Raw genomic sequence first — 16,054 nt, forward strand, 5'->3', positions numbered from 1 at the left:
TAAATGCAGTAATATACAAATAAAGCCTAGTTTAAAATTAAATTAATGCTTTATCAGTTGTATAGATTAAATTAGTGGTTGTAATTATTGGCTAAAATTCCATTATTGAACAGATAAGGATAAATTCAAAATTTGTTGTGACATTTTTTTTTTTAGAGGGGCACATCTTCATTTTTTAACTAATTGAAAGAAAAAATTGTAATATAAAGAGGATCACATTCAGGTGCTGGAAGCTGCATTACAAGCAGAAGTGAGTGTAAGCAGTCCCAGACCATGCATCTGTGCTTGTAGCTGAGCCAGAAAAGGCGCTCGTCACCTCCAATGCTAATCCATCCACCTCAGCAGCCTCCCTCCGACTGCATGGCCCCGGCGACCTCTCCCCTCAGAGGTGCCACAAAGGCTATTACTCTCCCCAGCAGTAGAAGCCTGTGCCTCCTGCTCACCGCAAGGCCTCATGATTACTCTCCACATGTACAGCACGCTACATATTAAGCTACATCAACACTGGCATGGCCCCACCAGTGCATGTAGCGTTATAACTTATGGTAGTGACTCATATCTCGTCTTCCTTTGTAGCTTCATCGCTGTGGAGCCCATAGACACCTACTGTGTGCTCATCTCATCTAAGGTCGTGTACTTCCTGAAACCCGGGGAGTATGTGGATCGGGAAGCAATTTTTCTGGAGGTCAAATATGATGACCTCTACCATTGCCTGATTTCCAAGGACCATGGGAAAGTGTATGTTCAGCTCACCAAGAAGGCTGAAAGCACTAGCAGTGGCTTGGCCTTTCCAGGACCCTCCCAACAAAAGCCTATGGTAAGCAAACCTGCTTTATATTTTGGCTCTTCGGCAGACGACGTAAGCACGAGGCTGTAACTTCATAAAGTACCCCAGTCAGACTTACTCTCAGACAGACCTGCAAATGCACTGACAGTTTGGTTCTTCCAGGTTCACGTAAAGACCGAGAGCCTCGCCATCAAGATCTCCCAAGAAATCAACTATGCCAAGAGCCTTTACTTTGAGCAGCAGCTCATGTTACCACCCAGTGAGAGCGAGGACAGCTTAGTACTGGACTCCTAACCAAAATCAGCTCATGCCAGGTCGGTCTAATTTTTGAAGTCTTTTTTTTTTTTTTTTTCCTAATACTGTTTTCGTGGTCATTGAAGAGTGACCACCCACTTAGCCAGTTCTCAGCACATACTCACAGTGATGGGTCTGGGTCATGATGTAAGCTGGTCTATAATAGTATCCACCATCAAGCACAGATTTGACTATGATTGATTGATTAATATGCAAGCATTTTAAAGAGTTTTCTGTAGAATTTAGAAAATAAATATTTTGTTTTACAGATGTTTATAGTTTGAGTGGTATTTGTTGCTACTGAAATGCAGATAAGTAATCTTGTATGTGTTTGTGTATGGACAAATGCGTACATATACAGCTACACTATTATGACACAAGCTGCAATGTATTGTATAAATCAATTGTGAGGGTTTGTGGATGGAGGCTCTGGGGTTGCTCTACACAACTGCCTTTTACATTGTTTTTCCTCTTTCTACACACACACACACACACACACACACACGCACACGCCCACACATGCACATATGTATATGACGTATTGTGTGATTGGTGATTATATTGCACTGATAGATGTGCGAAACTGCTGCTGCTCTCCAAACGTACTAGCAAAGCATAGATAAATTGACGTGTATACACACAGAGAGAAGTTTAAATAACAAGTCAGTGAACTTTCACCACTTTGTATGCAGTCTAGTTTTTACATGCATTTTTTTGTTTTTGTTTTTTTGTTTTTTTAATTGGTTATGTGATTATTTTTTTGTCTAGAAGCTTTTTAGCAAATGTTCTGTGACAGAATGGCAATTTAAAACATTGTAAATCATAATAACAAATGTGCCTATGGTTTGTAACAAACAGGACATAAACGTTTGCACCCCAAAATGAAATGGGAATCAAGAATAATTTGATCACTACAATAATTGTTACTAATCTGATATTTTACCCAGACAAGAAATGCAGATTTACTCTTTTTGTTTCAAATAAACTGTTGAAACTCTGCAGTGAATAGTAGCAATATTTTGTGCCTTTTGTTATTACAGATAATTGTGTTTTTTATTAACAAATACATCACATTTGTTCCTCTGCACTGCCCTGACTTTCTTCTCTTTTGTTTAGAACTTGAATCCACATTGAAATAAACAGGCAACTATGTCAAATAACAGCTATACGTTTTGATTTTGGTTGGTCTTGATCAAAAGTTTTAGCTGAAGAACATCTACAGTTGATACCACTCATTATTTTGCATTTTCCACACAATGTATTCATTTCCACTGTGCCACTGTTATTATATACTTTTTATTCATCCTTTTTAGTCTTTTAAAGGAAATCTTAAACTTGAACATAGTATTGTAGCAGTGACTAAATTGCTGATACTACTGAGAACAACAAAATAATGCATGAAATGTAATGACAAATTCAGTGCTGTTACTGTAAGAATGCAGCAATAGAACATTTTTCCTTTGCTTTAGCAGGCACAAACACACACAACTGCATATAAATATAGAGTGAAACATAGGAAGTGAAATTCTCATTTTAAATGTATATATTGTAAAGGCTAATGAAACTTGGAGGGTTTCTTTCACATTAAAATGTTTTGGGGGCTTGTTAGACTTTCTGAGCAGGCAGTCTTCACAGCTTTTGTAACTGAGAAGTTAAATATAGCCTCTTTTGTTTAAAGGACAATGTATTATTCAAGACTTTAAAAAATGAGGTTTTAAAAAAAAATCTTTAAGCATAGATACATCCACAAAATGAAGTTGACCTTCAAGATTGGACTGTGTTCACATACGGAAAGGAGCAGCAGAAGAGGGATGTTTCTCAACACTAAAGCTATCAGTGAGGTGTAATGCATGATTACAAGTGATGGGAAACCATTTTAGGTGTGGGTTGAAACACAGTGCAGCTACCCTTTAATAATTAAGAGTATGGGTAACCATGTGTTATATCTTGATGTCAATCTCTGAAGAGAACTCATTATTTACAAAGAGAATCTAAAATAAATGTCTTGGTTTTGCCACTGTGAAATGACCCACTTTTTACTGATGAGTTTAATGTGTTTCATTTTACTTTTGCAGGGTTGTGTAAACTGTTAGCTACTTTACACTCACTAGGAACAGTGAAGTGGAGACTCCAGAGTTAAGCACGGCTGCAGCACAGGCCCTCGACCTTCATTCTTTTTGTTGATTGACAGTGTAATGGGGTCTCCCCCAACAGGAGAGCAGCTCAGAGTCCGTTTGTCTCGTTCCACAGCTTACTTATTACTTAAGGATGGGCGTACATGATTCAAGCCTGCCTAAGGAGATGAAGCCATTTTTAGAGTATGGATTTTCGCAGGATAATCTGTGGAAATGTTCAAAATCTGAATTTCATGAAACATTAAATGAAGCCAAATGAAGGATGAAATCTTTTCATACTCTAGGTCAAGAATTGTTCAGCCAACTGTCACCATTATAACCAATTTCATGCATGTTTCTCTTACCACAAAGACTTCCCCTGAGATATTTCATTCCCTCAGTGGAATGAATGATTTAAGTAATGGAACTGAATATTTTCTTTAGTTCAGTTCACAAGAAAACAGTATAAATCTCAGCAGACACGAAAAGGCTGATTCTTCCCAAGTGAAAAACCAGTTCCAAAATTAGATGCCCTTATGAGTGCTTTAATTAAACACAGGTTAATAAAACATTGGTTGATTTTCCATGTGCAAATGAAAATCTGGTTCTCACTTGGCCTAACAGCTCTCTGAAGACAAGTCAAGCATCATACACAAAGCAATTAACAAATAAAAAGAAGATAAAGATAAAAACAGAATTTCAATACTGTCCCTCTGAACTAAAATAACATTGCTTTAAACCTAACTGAAAGCTATATAAAACAGAAGTTTTCTAGTCCTGCTACAAAAAAGTCTAAATTGTCTTAGAATGTTGGTTGAAGTACAAAGTGATTTGAGACTCCTGTGTAGTTTAAATTTCTTGAACATATTGGACAAATATGCCTGAGCTATTTAGCAATTCATGGATAAAAAATACTTTGAAGTCAAGTCTAATATATTGGGATCCAATGTAAGGAATTAAGAGTAAGGATCCTATTCTATGTGTTCTATTGTTTTGCTTCTTGCGAGAAATCTTGCAGCTTCATTTAGAATTTACTGAATGTTTGACTTTATAGGAAGTACAGTAAGGACAACTCTGCTTAAAAACAAAATGGCTGAGCTTCTTATGGACAAGAAGAGCAACTGTGTTTGTATTTTTGAGATGATTGAATGCTGATCGAGACTTCACTGGAACACCTAGTTGGTGAAGAACGTCTTATTAAAGTTCATGTCGGCTGTTAATATTTGTCACTATACAGGTTATATTCTATAAGAAGGGCCAATGAATAAGACCTAAGACACCACCCCGTGCTCCTGAACAGTCGTTATGGTCGCTCTTCTCCACCTGTGCAGGGTCTCGTGAAACTCTTCTGGGCAAAGAGTTCATCACAGGGTGAGCTGTCCATCCAACAGCCTCCTCACATTAATCTATTTGGCTAACCTTGCTCTGAACTCGCCCCCTGAGATTTGAGCTAACTTCTCCAACACACGTGCAACCCATGACAGAGTTTCATGTCATGATCCCAATCAAAAACATTTCCACTGGCACTTTTGTCCATACAGAGATCCAAGGTTTAGTTGCAAATTGAACTGAACTGCTTGCTTAATTTTGGTGTCAGAGGCATTTGAAAAAATAACCTGCAAGATGCCAGAATGGCAAAAACAAAAAAACTTAAATTTTAGCACTTTTTGAAAAATTACATTTATGAGCTTATTTATTCTGTGAGAAACATCAAATTTTTAGCATTTTCTAATCAATCACACAACTGGAATTACAGCCTAGTAAGAAACCATTTTATAAAATGAATATTTTATGCTTGTTTCTTATGAGTGAACATCCCTAGTGCACTTCTTAAATTCTAAATTCACATTTAGAAATAGACATCAGCTGCCTGTAATCTGTGTGCAGGTTTTTTATGAGATACTAGCCTCCTTCCTTAAGTCCAAAATTACTAAAATTAGCTATGGTGTAGTTATGGCATTTTTATATAACTCTATACTATGTGTATTTTTATAACTGTCATTATCATTTCATAATAGCGGAGTACAGAAGCACATTTAGCATAGTGGGAAACAATGAAGGTAACCTTTTGATTATTTGAGCATACCCACTTAAATCCATTCATTAGACTTCCAGTTGCTGACCCTTTGCCACTGTGCGTTCCTGTTAAGTAGAGCCTGTGTTTTGACAACCCTACCTCGAGAACTATGAGCTCATGATTGGCTGGCCTGAGGTTGAGGAATGCTGAAGAATGAAATGCCTGTGGGTTTTGGCTAGGAGAGACAAGATCACTGCCAGGGACATACATGTCTCTATTTTCAAACCCCCATGAACACATACAAATAATACTCACTGGCGAATTTTAATATCAAATACTGTTTATTTAGTGTTGACATTAGTATGGAGATATATACAATTGAATTACTTAATGTGAGTTAAAGAAAACTGCTTGTATGGTCTTAAATGACAAAAAACAGCATTTAACTTTAGTATTAATAAAAAAAACTTCTTTTTTTAAAAAGTGTGCTCAATCCATGGCATTCGTGTGAGGGGTCAGCATTTTCACTGAAGACTGTTCCCAGAACCAGTTTCTCTGTCTGCCAGCCTGTATTCCAGTATCCTCACCAAGTACAAAGAGCACTCTTAATAACAAATCTGTGAGCCATACAGACCAATACATCAGTATTACCAACACAAGCAACTACAAATGATGATTCCACATTATACCCAGTGACAAAATTACACTGGATAAACAAACCACTGTGATACACCAATCATTGCGATTCTGAAGTCCTTTTGCTACAGCTTGTTTGTCGATCCAGGGATGCAGTGCTTGCATTGCATGACAAGTTGGCTTAAAGGATCTTTTGTATCCCATCCTTCCCTGGAGTTGTTTCTTTAAGTTCGTCCCTTGAATGTGTTCATGCAGGTGTAGCTACCTGCAAACTTATGAATTTCCTCCAGAGCACACTGTGGCAGCAAACTGGGGACAAAGCAAGAACTAGCAAAGGTTAGCAAAGGGGTGGAGTGAAACAGGTATATGCAATATTACTATAGTAGCTGTCAAATCACAAAAGGTATGTATGTGTATGAAAAAAAGTTGGTGGATTGGTCAATGAAATAAAGCTAATATTTACTTTATTTTGCAAAAAAACCTACAGCAGTGTTAGATGTCAGAACAGACCTTTTTAGGATGACAAGTAAGTGCATGGTCCATGGTAGAACAACGAAGGCAGTGTTAGTCCTGACTGCATCTACAGTTCTCTGGGCCACCACCTCAGGATGCAGAGGGGGAAAAAGATGAGGGAACCTGACAAAGGCAATAAAGAACTAGATGAACCAATGAACAGAAGCACAGAGACAAAACAGCTTGCTTTCACCAGTCCCTGCATACATACAGGCACTTCTGTTTACATGTAGGTGCATCTAGATTTACATCTTGGCCAATCCCTACTCGTCTACTGATTGTGATACACTACCTGACACGCATGCCTTGAAACATCTCTGTGTCGGTGTGGAAGGGCAATACTGTGGTGCAGTCCACTCCCGGGCAGTCCAGCAGGCCCAGAGTAAGGCTCTCCATGAAAGCGTAGGCCGAGGCCTTGGATGTGCAGTAGTCGATGGCCCCAGGGATGGAAGAGAGGGAGAGGATGGAGTTGATGCACACCACGTGGCCGTGGCACAACTCCAGCATCCGAGGCAGGAAGGCCTTCATGGTCTGTAGGGAGGAGGGATGGGACACATTTTGTATTGTTCTGCTCCTCGCTGCTATTCCCCCAAGTAGCATTAGGAATTTCCGATAAGAAGAAGAAAAGCCCAAGCAAAAAGTGGCAAGGACTGTAGAATTGCTGCAGAATCCCACAAGTAAAAATCACATGGCCAACAAGAAGACTTGATTCTTTTAGCAGATGTTTGAATGTTGGCCCATGTTTGGTGTTTGATCTCAAGTCAGAGGATTAATGGCTGTAAACTATTATTATTACATCTATCCACTACCCACGCCATACCTCAACCTATCACAGACTCCTCTGCCAAAACCTCCATGTGTTTCAAGTTACGAGTAAAACAAATTACTACCACCTTTAGGACTGGTTACTTAACATATATCTAAAACATCTGAATGTCACCTCTGATTATCATATCATTAAATTTGTTTTGAACAACATGGACAATGTTGGGCTTATATAATCAATCAGATTTTCCTAACCATTCCTATATCACTGTTTCAACTTTTATTGGAAATGAATCCCTGGAAGTGTAGTTAAAGAGCAGCCAGTTATCAAGAATGAGTTTGTTGCAGAACTTATGTTTAAGAGGCACGGATTGTTTTATGCAAGAAATGCAAAGTTTAAAGCAGAATTTTCCATCTACTGGCAATAAAGGACATTTTGAAATCCACAAAGAAAACCATGTGCACTTGTTGGGGTCAGTGAGAGGTTACTCTGGGATGATTCTTATGTATTCCTTAGAGAGAATAGAAGAGTACTGGGTTTGTCCCTTTTACTTACCCAGAACTGCCCAAGTGTGTTGATGTGCTGTGTTTTTAGAAGTGCATCGTCGTCACTCTTCATCAAGGTTTTCCCATGAACCACTGCAGCGTTATTGACAAGGATAGTCACATCCCCAACCTTTAAAACAGTCAGAAACATCAGGTCTGGACTTGATCCATCCATCCAGTTGTATTTTTTTTCTTGAAGACCTTTTAGTTTCCCATTCTCTAGCCCTAATGTTAACAATGGCTGTATAAACAAAGCAACCTCAACTTTGAAAAGACTCTACAGGTCATTGATGTTATAGGTTTTCACTTACAATATATACTTCCTTCATCTTTACCACAGATGGGAGACTTAATAGTTTACAGGGTGTGTTTTCAAGGGCTATTTTCCCAGAATAAGATTAGTCTTACACATCAGCTAAATAGGATCTTCAATGGTGGGCTCCCACTCACATTACAGTTAGTCCATTACCATTTCATTGATGCCCAGGAAACTGGACCCAAGTGTTTTAGAAATTCACTTTACCTTTTGAAAATAGAACATGTCTATGGATAGAATTTGTCATAGCAGTTTTATTAGCAAACACATTCTGGCCCAGGTCCTCCAAGGCATTGTAAGTGGAGTGCAAACACAATCATCTTTATATTACCTTTTCTCTCACCACCTTGGCCTGCTGGTACACCTCCTCCCTGTTCCCCACATCACACACAAAGTAGTGGCACTCGGTCCCTGTCATGGCAATCTCTTCACATGTCTCTCTCAGACACTTCTCAGTACGGCCCCACAGAATCACCTGATCGACAAGCAGCCATTAGTGAGCAGCACCATCATGGCATCAGAACATCCAGAAACCTTCTCTAGCATAACTGTGTGAAGTCACTTGAAGAACAGCACGCACATGACTAATACTGCCCAGAACAGCCAATAAATGCTGTAAGAGCCCAGCGGTATTATAAAAAACAGTTCCCTTTGGGAAATGTCATTGATGTATTCCCCAGGTCTTTCTACAGGAGACTGTGGGAGAGCCAGTGAGAGTGATAGCAGACAGGGTCATCCTGCGTGGGATGCTTAACTCACTAGCTATTAGATCTATCATTCGCGGAGGGGTGGGGGGTCAGAGAGAGGTAACACAAGAATGAGTCCTCCATGCTCAGCCTCTCTTTCTTCATCTCTCTCACTCACACGCTCAAAGGCATTACATGGTTCAGTCCCTTGATGAACCACTTTTGTCTGCTTAATATCTCAGTGTGAAAGGGCGAGGAAGAGAGAAAGAGAGAACTAGCATAAGCAAGCAACAGGTGTGCGCTCTCAGACGCTGAAAGGCTTGCCTCCTGACTTGTGGCCAACCAGTGTCACATGCAACACACACAGAATATGCCATTATCAGTAAAAGTTCAAGCAGTAGGGCCACAGGAGGACATGGGGAGGGCGCCCCCTGTGATCCCCTCATTAGAGCAGTACTGCAGGGGTCAGGCATAGGCCAGTGGCCAGCTGAGAGCATGGAGCTTCTGGGTCTACACTTTAACCCCCATACTCTACAACTTACATACTGATGGACTTCCTTATGGAGGTTTTATCAGTATCAGTGTTTATACACAGTGGGCCAACCACAAAAAAAAACAAAAACAAAAACAAAACATTTATGGCAATGCCGCTAGTGTAATTTTGATTTTAATTTTGATCCATCATATACATGCATGCATGACTGCACTGAAAAGAACAAGCAGTCTACAACACAAACATATTTTCACAATAGTTGAAAAAGAGATCAGGAAAAAATAAAGTTACATTTATACCCTCCCTGACTTGTGTATGTCTGCTTAGTTTGGCTTACACACAGACACACACACACACATTCACTCACTCAACTCCTCTGGCTTTCCATTTGAGTCTGGGAGTGAGAAGCCTGCACAATAACACTGATGACATCATCAGCCCTACTCGACTAAAGCCGACTGACCTGCCAGTGAACTTGGTTGTGGTAACCAATCTGTAAGGTGCTTTTTTTTTGTCTACTACACCACCTGCATGAGATCCATTCACATGCGCAGATGCACACACCTACACCCACAAGCATCCATTCCCCATGTACGCACACCCTCGCTCACACGCATATTCTCCTATTTAGACATTATGCCTGTCACTTGATCTCACTGGAAATATTCTCGCTTAAATGATATTAGCGACGCTGTGTATGTCTGCCTAGTTTGGCAAACGAAGCAGACCCTGTCCTTTCAGTTTCCATAAAGGGATGGGTGATGTTTCAAAGGATAGTATATACTGGGATGTTCAACACATTATGACCAAAATTTCTTTGCAGAATACACTGTTCTACAAAAGAATTTTTGGTCATAATGTGTTGAACTTTGTTTTGTTTTAAGTTCACCCCCCTCCCCAACCCTCACCCCCTGCACAGGGAAGTATGTGTTGGAAGGTTAAAAAGTCATAGATCATTTAAGCTCAACAAAACAGTCTTGCCTGTCAGCACTCTATTGTTGTACATTTGTAAAGGCAAAAAGGCTTAGGAAACACCTGTGTTTGTGTGCCCGCAGAGGAGAACCTGAGGAGGCACATGAAACACAACTGACTTTGCATTCAGGGGCAGAGGTGATTCAGTTCAAGTGCTGTTGTCTAAGAACATTTAACTAATACCATCACATGCAAAAACCACAGTACAGAACTGTGCGTTAAGAGAAACCCTCTGAAGAGCTTTTTTTTTTTGTGGCTATTAGTGAAGATCTGTTGCACGACAGTGGGTTGTTTTAATAGAGTACAGTGTTTACTTCATACAAAGAAGAACTGGATAACAGGAGTTAAAACGTTCAGTTACTTTTAATTAATCTCAGAATTTTACCTGACTCCTGAACCTTTAAACGTTAAATGGGTTATACAACCTAATACTTATTGTCTTGTAATTGCTATAATTCCACTCTTACCGTCATATTTCTCAAGTTATCACAAGCTAAATTCATGATATAATTCGCAGCTTTTTATTCGACTTTTCCGGTCCACCTTAAATAATGCTGCAGATACCAAAGTTGGACTGCAGAAGGCACTCTTTAGTTCTTTTTTTTCTTAACAAAATATACTATTAGAGAAATAATAATAAAGCAATTGCAATTATATATCAGTTCTCATCGTACCATGAATAATAAATATGCAATTAAAAAGAAATGAACCTAAGACTTGCAAATTTTAGCATTTTATTCCAATGGCAAATGGTTCAAGTGTAGCTCTGTACAGCATTGCCAAACTGAGCAGCAGTGCCCACAGACAAATGAAAAGCAGAAACTCCTGAGATGCTGAAATTCAGCTTAGGCTAGACATTAGAGAGAAGCTATGGCCATGTAATGAAAGCCTATTTTTACTCTGGGCCAAAGTGATTTAATACCTCCAAACTACATGGCAACATAATATCTTGATCAGTAGTGCGCAGAGAAAATTAATAAGAAGCTGACAATCCAGAGGAATTCGAAGGCCTTATTCAAGTCAGGCCAGACAAATAAAAGATCAGGTCTTGATCTCTAAATGAACATCAGGATTTAGTCTGGCCCAGATTCATTTAAGACATCAAAACTATCTGGCATTATTGCATCCTGTGCAACACACTTGTAACACATTTATACTTGTAAATGAATAAGCTGAAATTCCAGAGGAATTTCAAGGCCTTATTTCAGGTTGGGCCAGAGAAATAACATATTCCCCTCAGAGAACACATCCTCCCCTCTAAAGAAAACTTGGTCTTAGTCTGACCCATAATAATATAATTTAGAACTACCTGGCAATATTGTACCCTGAGCAGTAGCACACACTTGTAAATGAATAGGCTGTAATTCCAGAGGAATTTCAAGGCCTTATTTCAGGTTGGGCTAGAAAAATAACATATTCCCCTCAGAGAACACATCCTCCCCTCTAAAGAAAACTTGGTCTTAGTCTGACCCATAATAATATAATAATTTAGAACTACCTGGCAATATTGTACCCTGAGCAGTAGCACACACTTGTAAATGAATAGGCTGAAATTCCAGAGGGATATTCAAGGCCTTATTCAAGTTCAGATGGGCAAATAAGAGATCCCCATGGGAGAACATGTCTTCTCCTCTAAAGAAAATTTGATTTTAGTCTGGCCCAAATTGATTTAATACCTAATAAAACTACCTGACTGAACTGTACCCTAAGCAATAGTGTGCACAGGTAATAAAGAAGAGACTTGAAGTCAGTTACGAGTTGCCTCAGACCTCCTAATTCACGCCTTTAACAACAGGAATTGCCTCAGTGCAGCTTAACTTGAATCCAGGTCTAGCCTAATGAGCTATCCAAGAGCACCAATTCCATTGGGGAAAAAAACCTTAGGAGAGCCAGTGTCAAAAGGTGAACCCACCCTTCTTTGAGTGCTACTGGATAAAAGCATTCGTAGACATAGAAAAATCAGACCTGCGCATTTTAACACATTATATTATGTTTAAAACAGCTGTAAGAAAAAAAGTACTTGCTGTCTTCCGACACACTGACCCATGGGATGAGTACACCACATCCCTTAAATCCCACACTCTCCATCCAAAATTCCAAGGCATTTGACTTTGATTTACCTATTACAGATAATAGTCTATTGTTAACAAATAGTCTGTTGACTACGAAATACACTGGTTGGCTGAGGAGGTTTTTTTTTCCTATAATCAAACTCTCATTTGACAGACTTGCCTTAATGACCATGGAGCCCAACAAATATGAAGGCCCCAAAAGAGAAAAGGTCTCCTGCAATAAAAACTTGTTTTAATTTGTCCCAAAGTAATTTAACATTGAGCAGTAGTCAAGCAATAGTTCATAGAAATATGTATGTATGAGAAATTAAAATTCCAGATTTATTTAAAGCCTTCAAAACATTCAGCTGGAATTTCAGCTTTTTGTTCTTTTACCTGTATCCACTATTGCTTGGGTACCATGTAACCAAAAATTATTAGGCACTAAAATTCTTTGGTTGGATTAAAATTGTTTCCCTTACAGAAGAGACCCATTCACATTTGGCCATCTTTTGTTTGCCTGGCCAGTAGTCAGCAAGGCAGTCAATATCCATCTGTAATTGTAGATTCTTAATTTGATTACCTGTGTGTACAGTTGCCTAGGGTGCCATGTAGTTTAGCTGTATTAAATCCATTCAGGCCAGACTAAAACCAGATTTTCCTTAGAGGGAAGATCTGTTCTCTCATGGGGATCTCTCATTTGCCTGGCCTGACATGAATAAGGCCTTCAGAATCCCTCTAGAATTTCAGCTCATTCATTTACAAGTGTGCACTGTTGCACTGGGTGCAATATTGCCACGTAGTTTTGATGTATTAAATCTATTTGGCCCAGATTAAGACCAGATTTTCCTTTGAAGGGATGACCTGTTCTCTCAAGGGGATCTCTTATATTTGCCTGACCTGACTTGAATAAGGCCTTGAAATTCCTCTGGAATTTGAGCTTATTCATTTACAAGTGCACTGTTGTACACAGTACAATACTGCCAGGTAGTTTGATGTTTTAAATCCATTCAGGCCAGACTAAATCCAGGAATTCCTTATAGGCCAAGACTTGTCCTCACATGGGGGTATGTTATTTGTCTGGCTGGACTTGAATAAGGCCTTCAAATTCCTACTGAAAATTCAGCTTCTAATTCATTTACCTGTGTGCACTATTGCTCAGGGTGCAGAAGAAGTTTGTGAATTTTGCATTATTAAATCATTATGGGCGAAATTAAAACAAGGTTTTCTTTAGAGGAGAAGATATATTCTCTCACGTGGATCTCTTATATGCCTGGCCTGAGTTGAATAATACCTTTTAAAATTCTTCTGGAATTTTATTTATTTACCTGTGTTCACTATTGCTAAGAGTGTTATTTAGGCAGGTATCTTTGAGGTATTAAATCAATTTGGGCCAGACTAAAATCAAGTTTTCTTTAGAGGAGAAGACATGTTCTCTCATGGGGATCTCTTATTTGCCCGGCTGAACTTGAATAAGGCCCTGAAAATCCCTCTGGAATTTCAGCCTATTCATTTACAAGTGTGTGCTATTGCTCACGGTACAATATTGCCAGGTAGTTCCAAGTTATTATATTATTATGGGCCAGACTAAATCCAAGTTTTCCTCTGAGGGTAAGACGTGTTCTCTCATGGGGATGTGTTATTTGTCTGGCCCGACATGAATAAGGCTTTCAAAATCCCTCTGGAATTTCATCTTATTCATTTACAAGTGTGCACTATTGCACAGGGTGCAATATTGCCACGTAGTTTTGAGGTATTAAATCCATTTGAGCCAGACAAAAACAAGATTTTCCATAGAGGGGATGATCTGATCTCTGATGGAATACTGCCATTTAACTGGCCTGACTTGAATAAGACTCAAACTTAACCTGGATTTCATATTTTATATATATATATATATATATATATATATATATATATATATATATATATATATATATATATATATATATAAAAGTTTATTTGTCACATACATACTCATACATGGTATAACTGGCAGTGAAATGCTTTTGTAACTGCTCTGTCCATGGCCGAGGAGAGATGCAGGGAAATGGAATGCGGTTTAATGAATAAATAAATATGTTATGATGAATGAAGAGGGGATGCATATATACAATGTACAAATTCCAGTTCTCACAATTTACAATTTTTTAATGATTTTTTATGATGTTATATATATATATATATATATATATATATATATATATATATATATATTCATTCATTCATTATATATTCATTCATTCTCTGCACTAATACTATATTCACTCTATGCAACACTATAAACTTTATACCATCACTATTTTCATTCATGTCCGCGCTATTGCTCAGGATATTCCTTATTGCCTGGTAGCTGTAAGATGTTAAATTATCTGGGGCCAAACCAAGGCCTTGCTTTCCCTGCAGGGATGCTTTTCTCTTGCCTCATTAGAATGAAGCCTTCAGCATCTTATTTATTTACCTGTGGGCACTATTGCTCAATGTGCCATTACTGCAACTTACCGGTACTATCCAGTGCTTCACTTTAACTATTTGCACATTGAAATAAAATGATAACATTTTAATTAGTTTAAATGGAACACCATAAAGCATATATTTTTTCATTTCAATCACATGTTATTTATTCATGGTAGGATGAGAACTTAGTTTTTAATTAGGCTACTTTATTATTATGTCTTCATTATAGAAAATAATGAAAAGAAAAAGTCATTACACAAAACCTAATGTTATAATTTAAAACAATCATTTTGACCATTTTGTTGAAAACTTATTTTGTTGTTTTCAGTCCACAGTAGTAATTTGAGAATGACTAAAGACCACCTTCTATAGGCGAACTATCGCAGCTGCATTATTATTTAAGGTGGACTGGGAAAATCCGAATGAGAGGCTGCGAATAAGATAAATGGGTCGTGTGAGACTGCTTTGGTTTAAATTCAAATTAGACGTAATAGCAAAAATTTTCAGTTACTTATATTACTAAAGTTTTCCTTAAAGATCCCTCTAACCTATCTTAGTTGTTTACAGCGGCGTGTTCTTAACAGTGTCCAAAATTAATTTAACTAAGCTGCTTACGCTCCTTTCAAATGTAACTTAGGTAAAGTCAGAGATATACTACCTTTCTGGCTCCTTGCTTGGCAAATTCTTTGGCCAGGTGACGGCCGATTCCTCTTCCACCTCCAGTGATCAATACCACATCAGCTACCAGGTCTTTACGTTTCAGAGGTACTAACAAGCGCACTGTTGCTTTCAATATGCAGAATAATATTTGGATAGGAAAAAGCACTACACATCCCAAAAGCTTCGTATCCATCATGACGAGAAAGTCCAACTGTTCCGAACAAGCGTACTCCAAAACGACTTCCAGTCAAATGTCAGTAACTTATCAGCTGTCAGCAAACGGTGGGTCGTCAGGTCCGACTGATCTAACATTCGTCGGACACTCCTGTAACGCGGACTCCACGAAAGAAAGCTAGGAGCAAAACGACATTTAAGAGTTCTCTGAAAGATCGAAGTAACAGATGAGGGGTCGACCTGCGTGCCAGGTGTCCCGTGTCTATCTTAATGGAGTTGAAAGTTGCCCACGGTTGATTGCAGTCTATCTCTTTAAACACACTTACTCAACATTTTATGCATGACGCTCCAATAACGGTATAAATCGCAGCAAAGCATATGGGCGCTTTATCTTGCGAAGTGGGACGGTGCTCTTACGTAGGCCACTGCCTCAGCATCAGAGACTACACTTGGAAGTCAATCCCTGCGGACTCATTCCCATTTTTTTTAAAAAATATTATTTATTTATTTTTCTTGGTTGGACAGTACAGATCATAGGTTGCCGTGACTTTGCTGACCCGTGATCTTGATTTA

General features: G+C 38.7%; 2 protein-coding genes across 6 annotated transcripts in view; one reads left to right on the forward strand and one right to left on the reverse strand.

Moving 5' to 3' along the window:
• vps13d (vacuolar protein sorting 13 homolog D) overlaps positions 1 to 2,243 on the forward strand; it is a 40,463-nt gene extending 38,220 nt beyond the window's left edge. For all 4 annotated transcript variants that reach the window (XM_026998240.2, XM_035522678.1, XM_035522679.1 and 1 more), the window contains 2 exons: positions 577 to 817; positions 950 to 2,243. In XM_026998240.2, the coding sequence (XP_026854041.2) occupies positions 577 to 817; positions 950 to 1,081 (373 nt within the window). In that variant the 3' untranslated portion in view covers positions 1,082 to 2,243. The remainder of the gene's footprint in view (positions 1 to 576; positions 818 to 949) is intronic.
• A 3,526-nt stretch (positions 2,244 to 5,769) lies between these two features.
• Positions 5,770 to 15,919, reverse strand: dhrs3a (dehydrogenase/reductase (SDR family) member 3a). Of its 2 annotated transcripts, XM_026998243.2 has the most exons (6): positions 15,306 to 15,917; positions 8,320 to 8,463; positions 7,683 to 7,802; positions 6,654 to 6,892; positions 6,359 to 6,484; positions 5,770 to 6,157 (listed from the first exon to the last, which is right to left on the reverse strand). In XM_026998243.2, the coding sequence occupies exons 1-6, from the start codon at positions 15,501 to 15,503 to the stop codon at positions 6,073 to 6,075; spliced, it is 912 nt and encodes a 303-aa protein (XP_026854044.2). In that variant the 5' UTR covers positions 15,504 to 15,917; the 3' UTR covers positions 5,770 to 6,072. The 2 variants fall into 2 exon arrangements, with proteins under 2 accessions (XP_026854044.2, XP_026854045.2); XM_026998244.2 differs by lacking the exon at positions 8,320 to 8,463 and having other exon boundaries at positions 15,306 to 15,919.
• Positions 15,920 to 16,054: the final 135 nt, after the last annotated feature.

The sequence above is a fragment of the Electrophorus electricus genome, chromosome 24 (assembly GCF_013358815.1).
Source record: "Electrophorus electricus isolate fEleEle1 chromosome 24, fEleEle1.pri, whole genome shotgun sequence".
Lineage (NCBI taxonomy): Eukaryota > Metazoa > Chordata > Actinopteri > Gymnotiformes > Gymnotidae > Electrophorus > Electrophorus electricus.

Bases quoted from the DNA above. Each gene is read 5' to 3' on its own strand.
- dhrs3a (XM_026998243.2), bottom strand. From the start codon at position 15,503: ATGATGGATACGAAGCTTTTGGGATGTGTAGTGCTTTTTCCTATCCAA. The intron at 6,485-6,653 runs GTAGTGTATCAC...TGCCTTTGTCAG, and splicing joins TTTCAAGGCATGCGTGTCAG to GTTCCCTCATCTTTTTCCCC. The intron at 6,158-6,358 runs GTCTGTTCTGAC...CTTTGTCCCCAG, and splicing joins TTACTTGTCATCCTAAAAAG to TTTGCTGCCACAGTGTGCTC.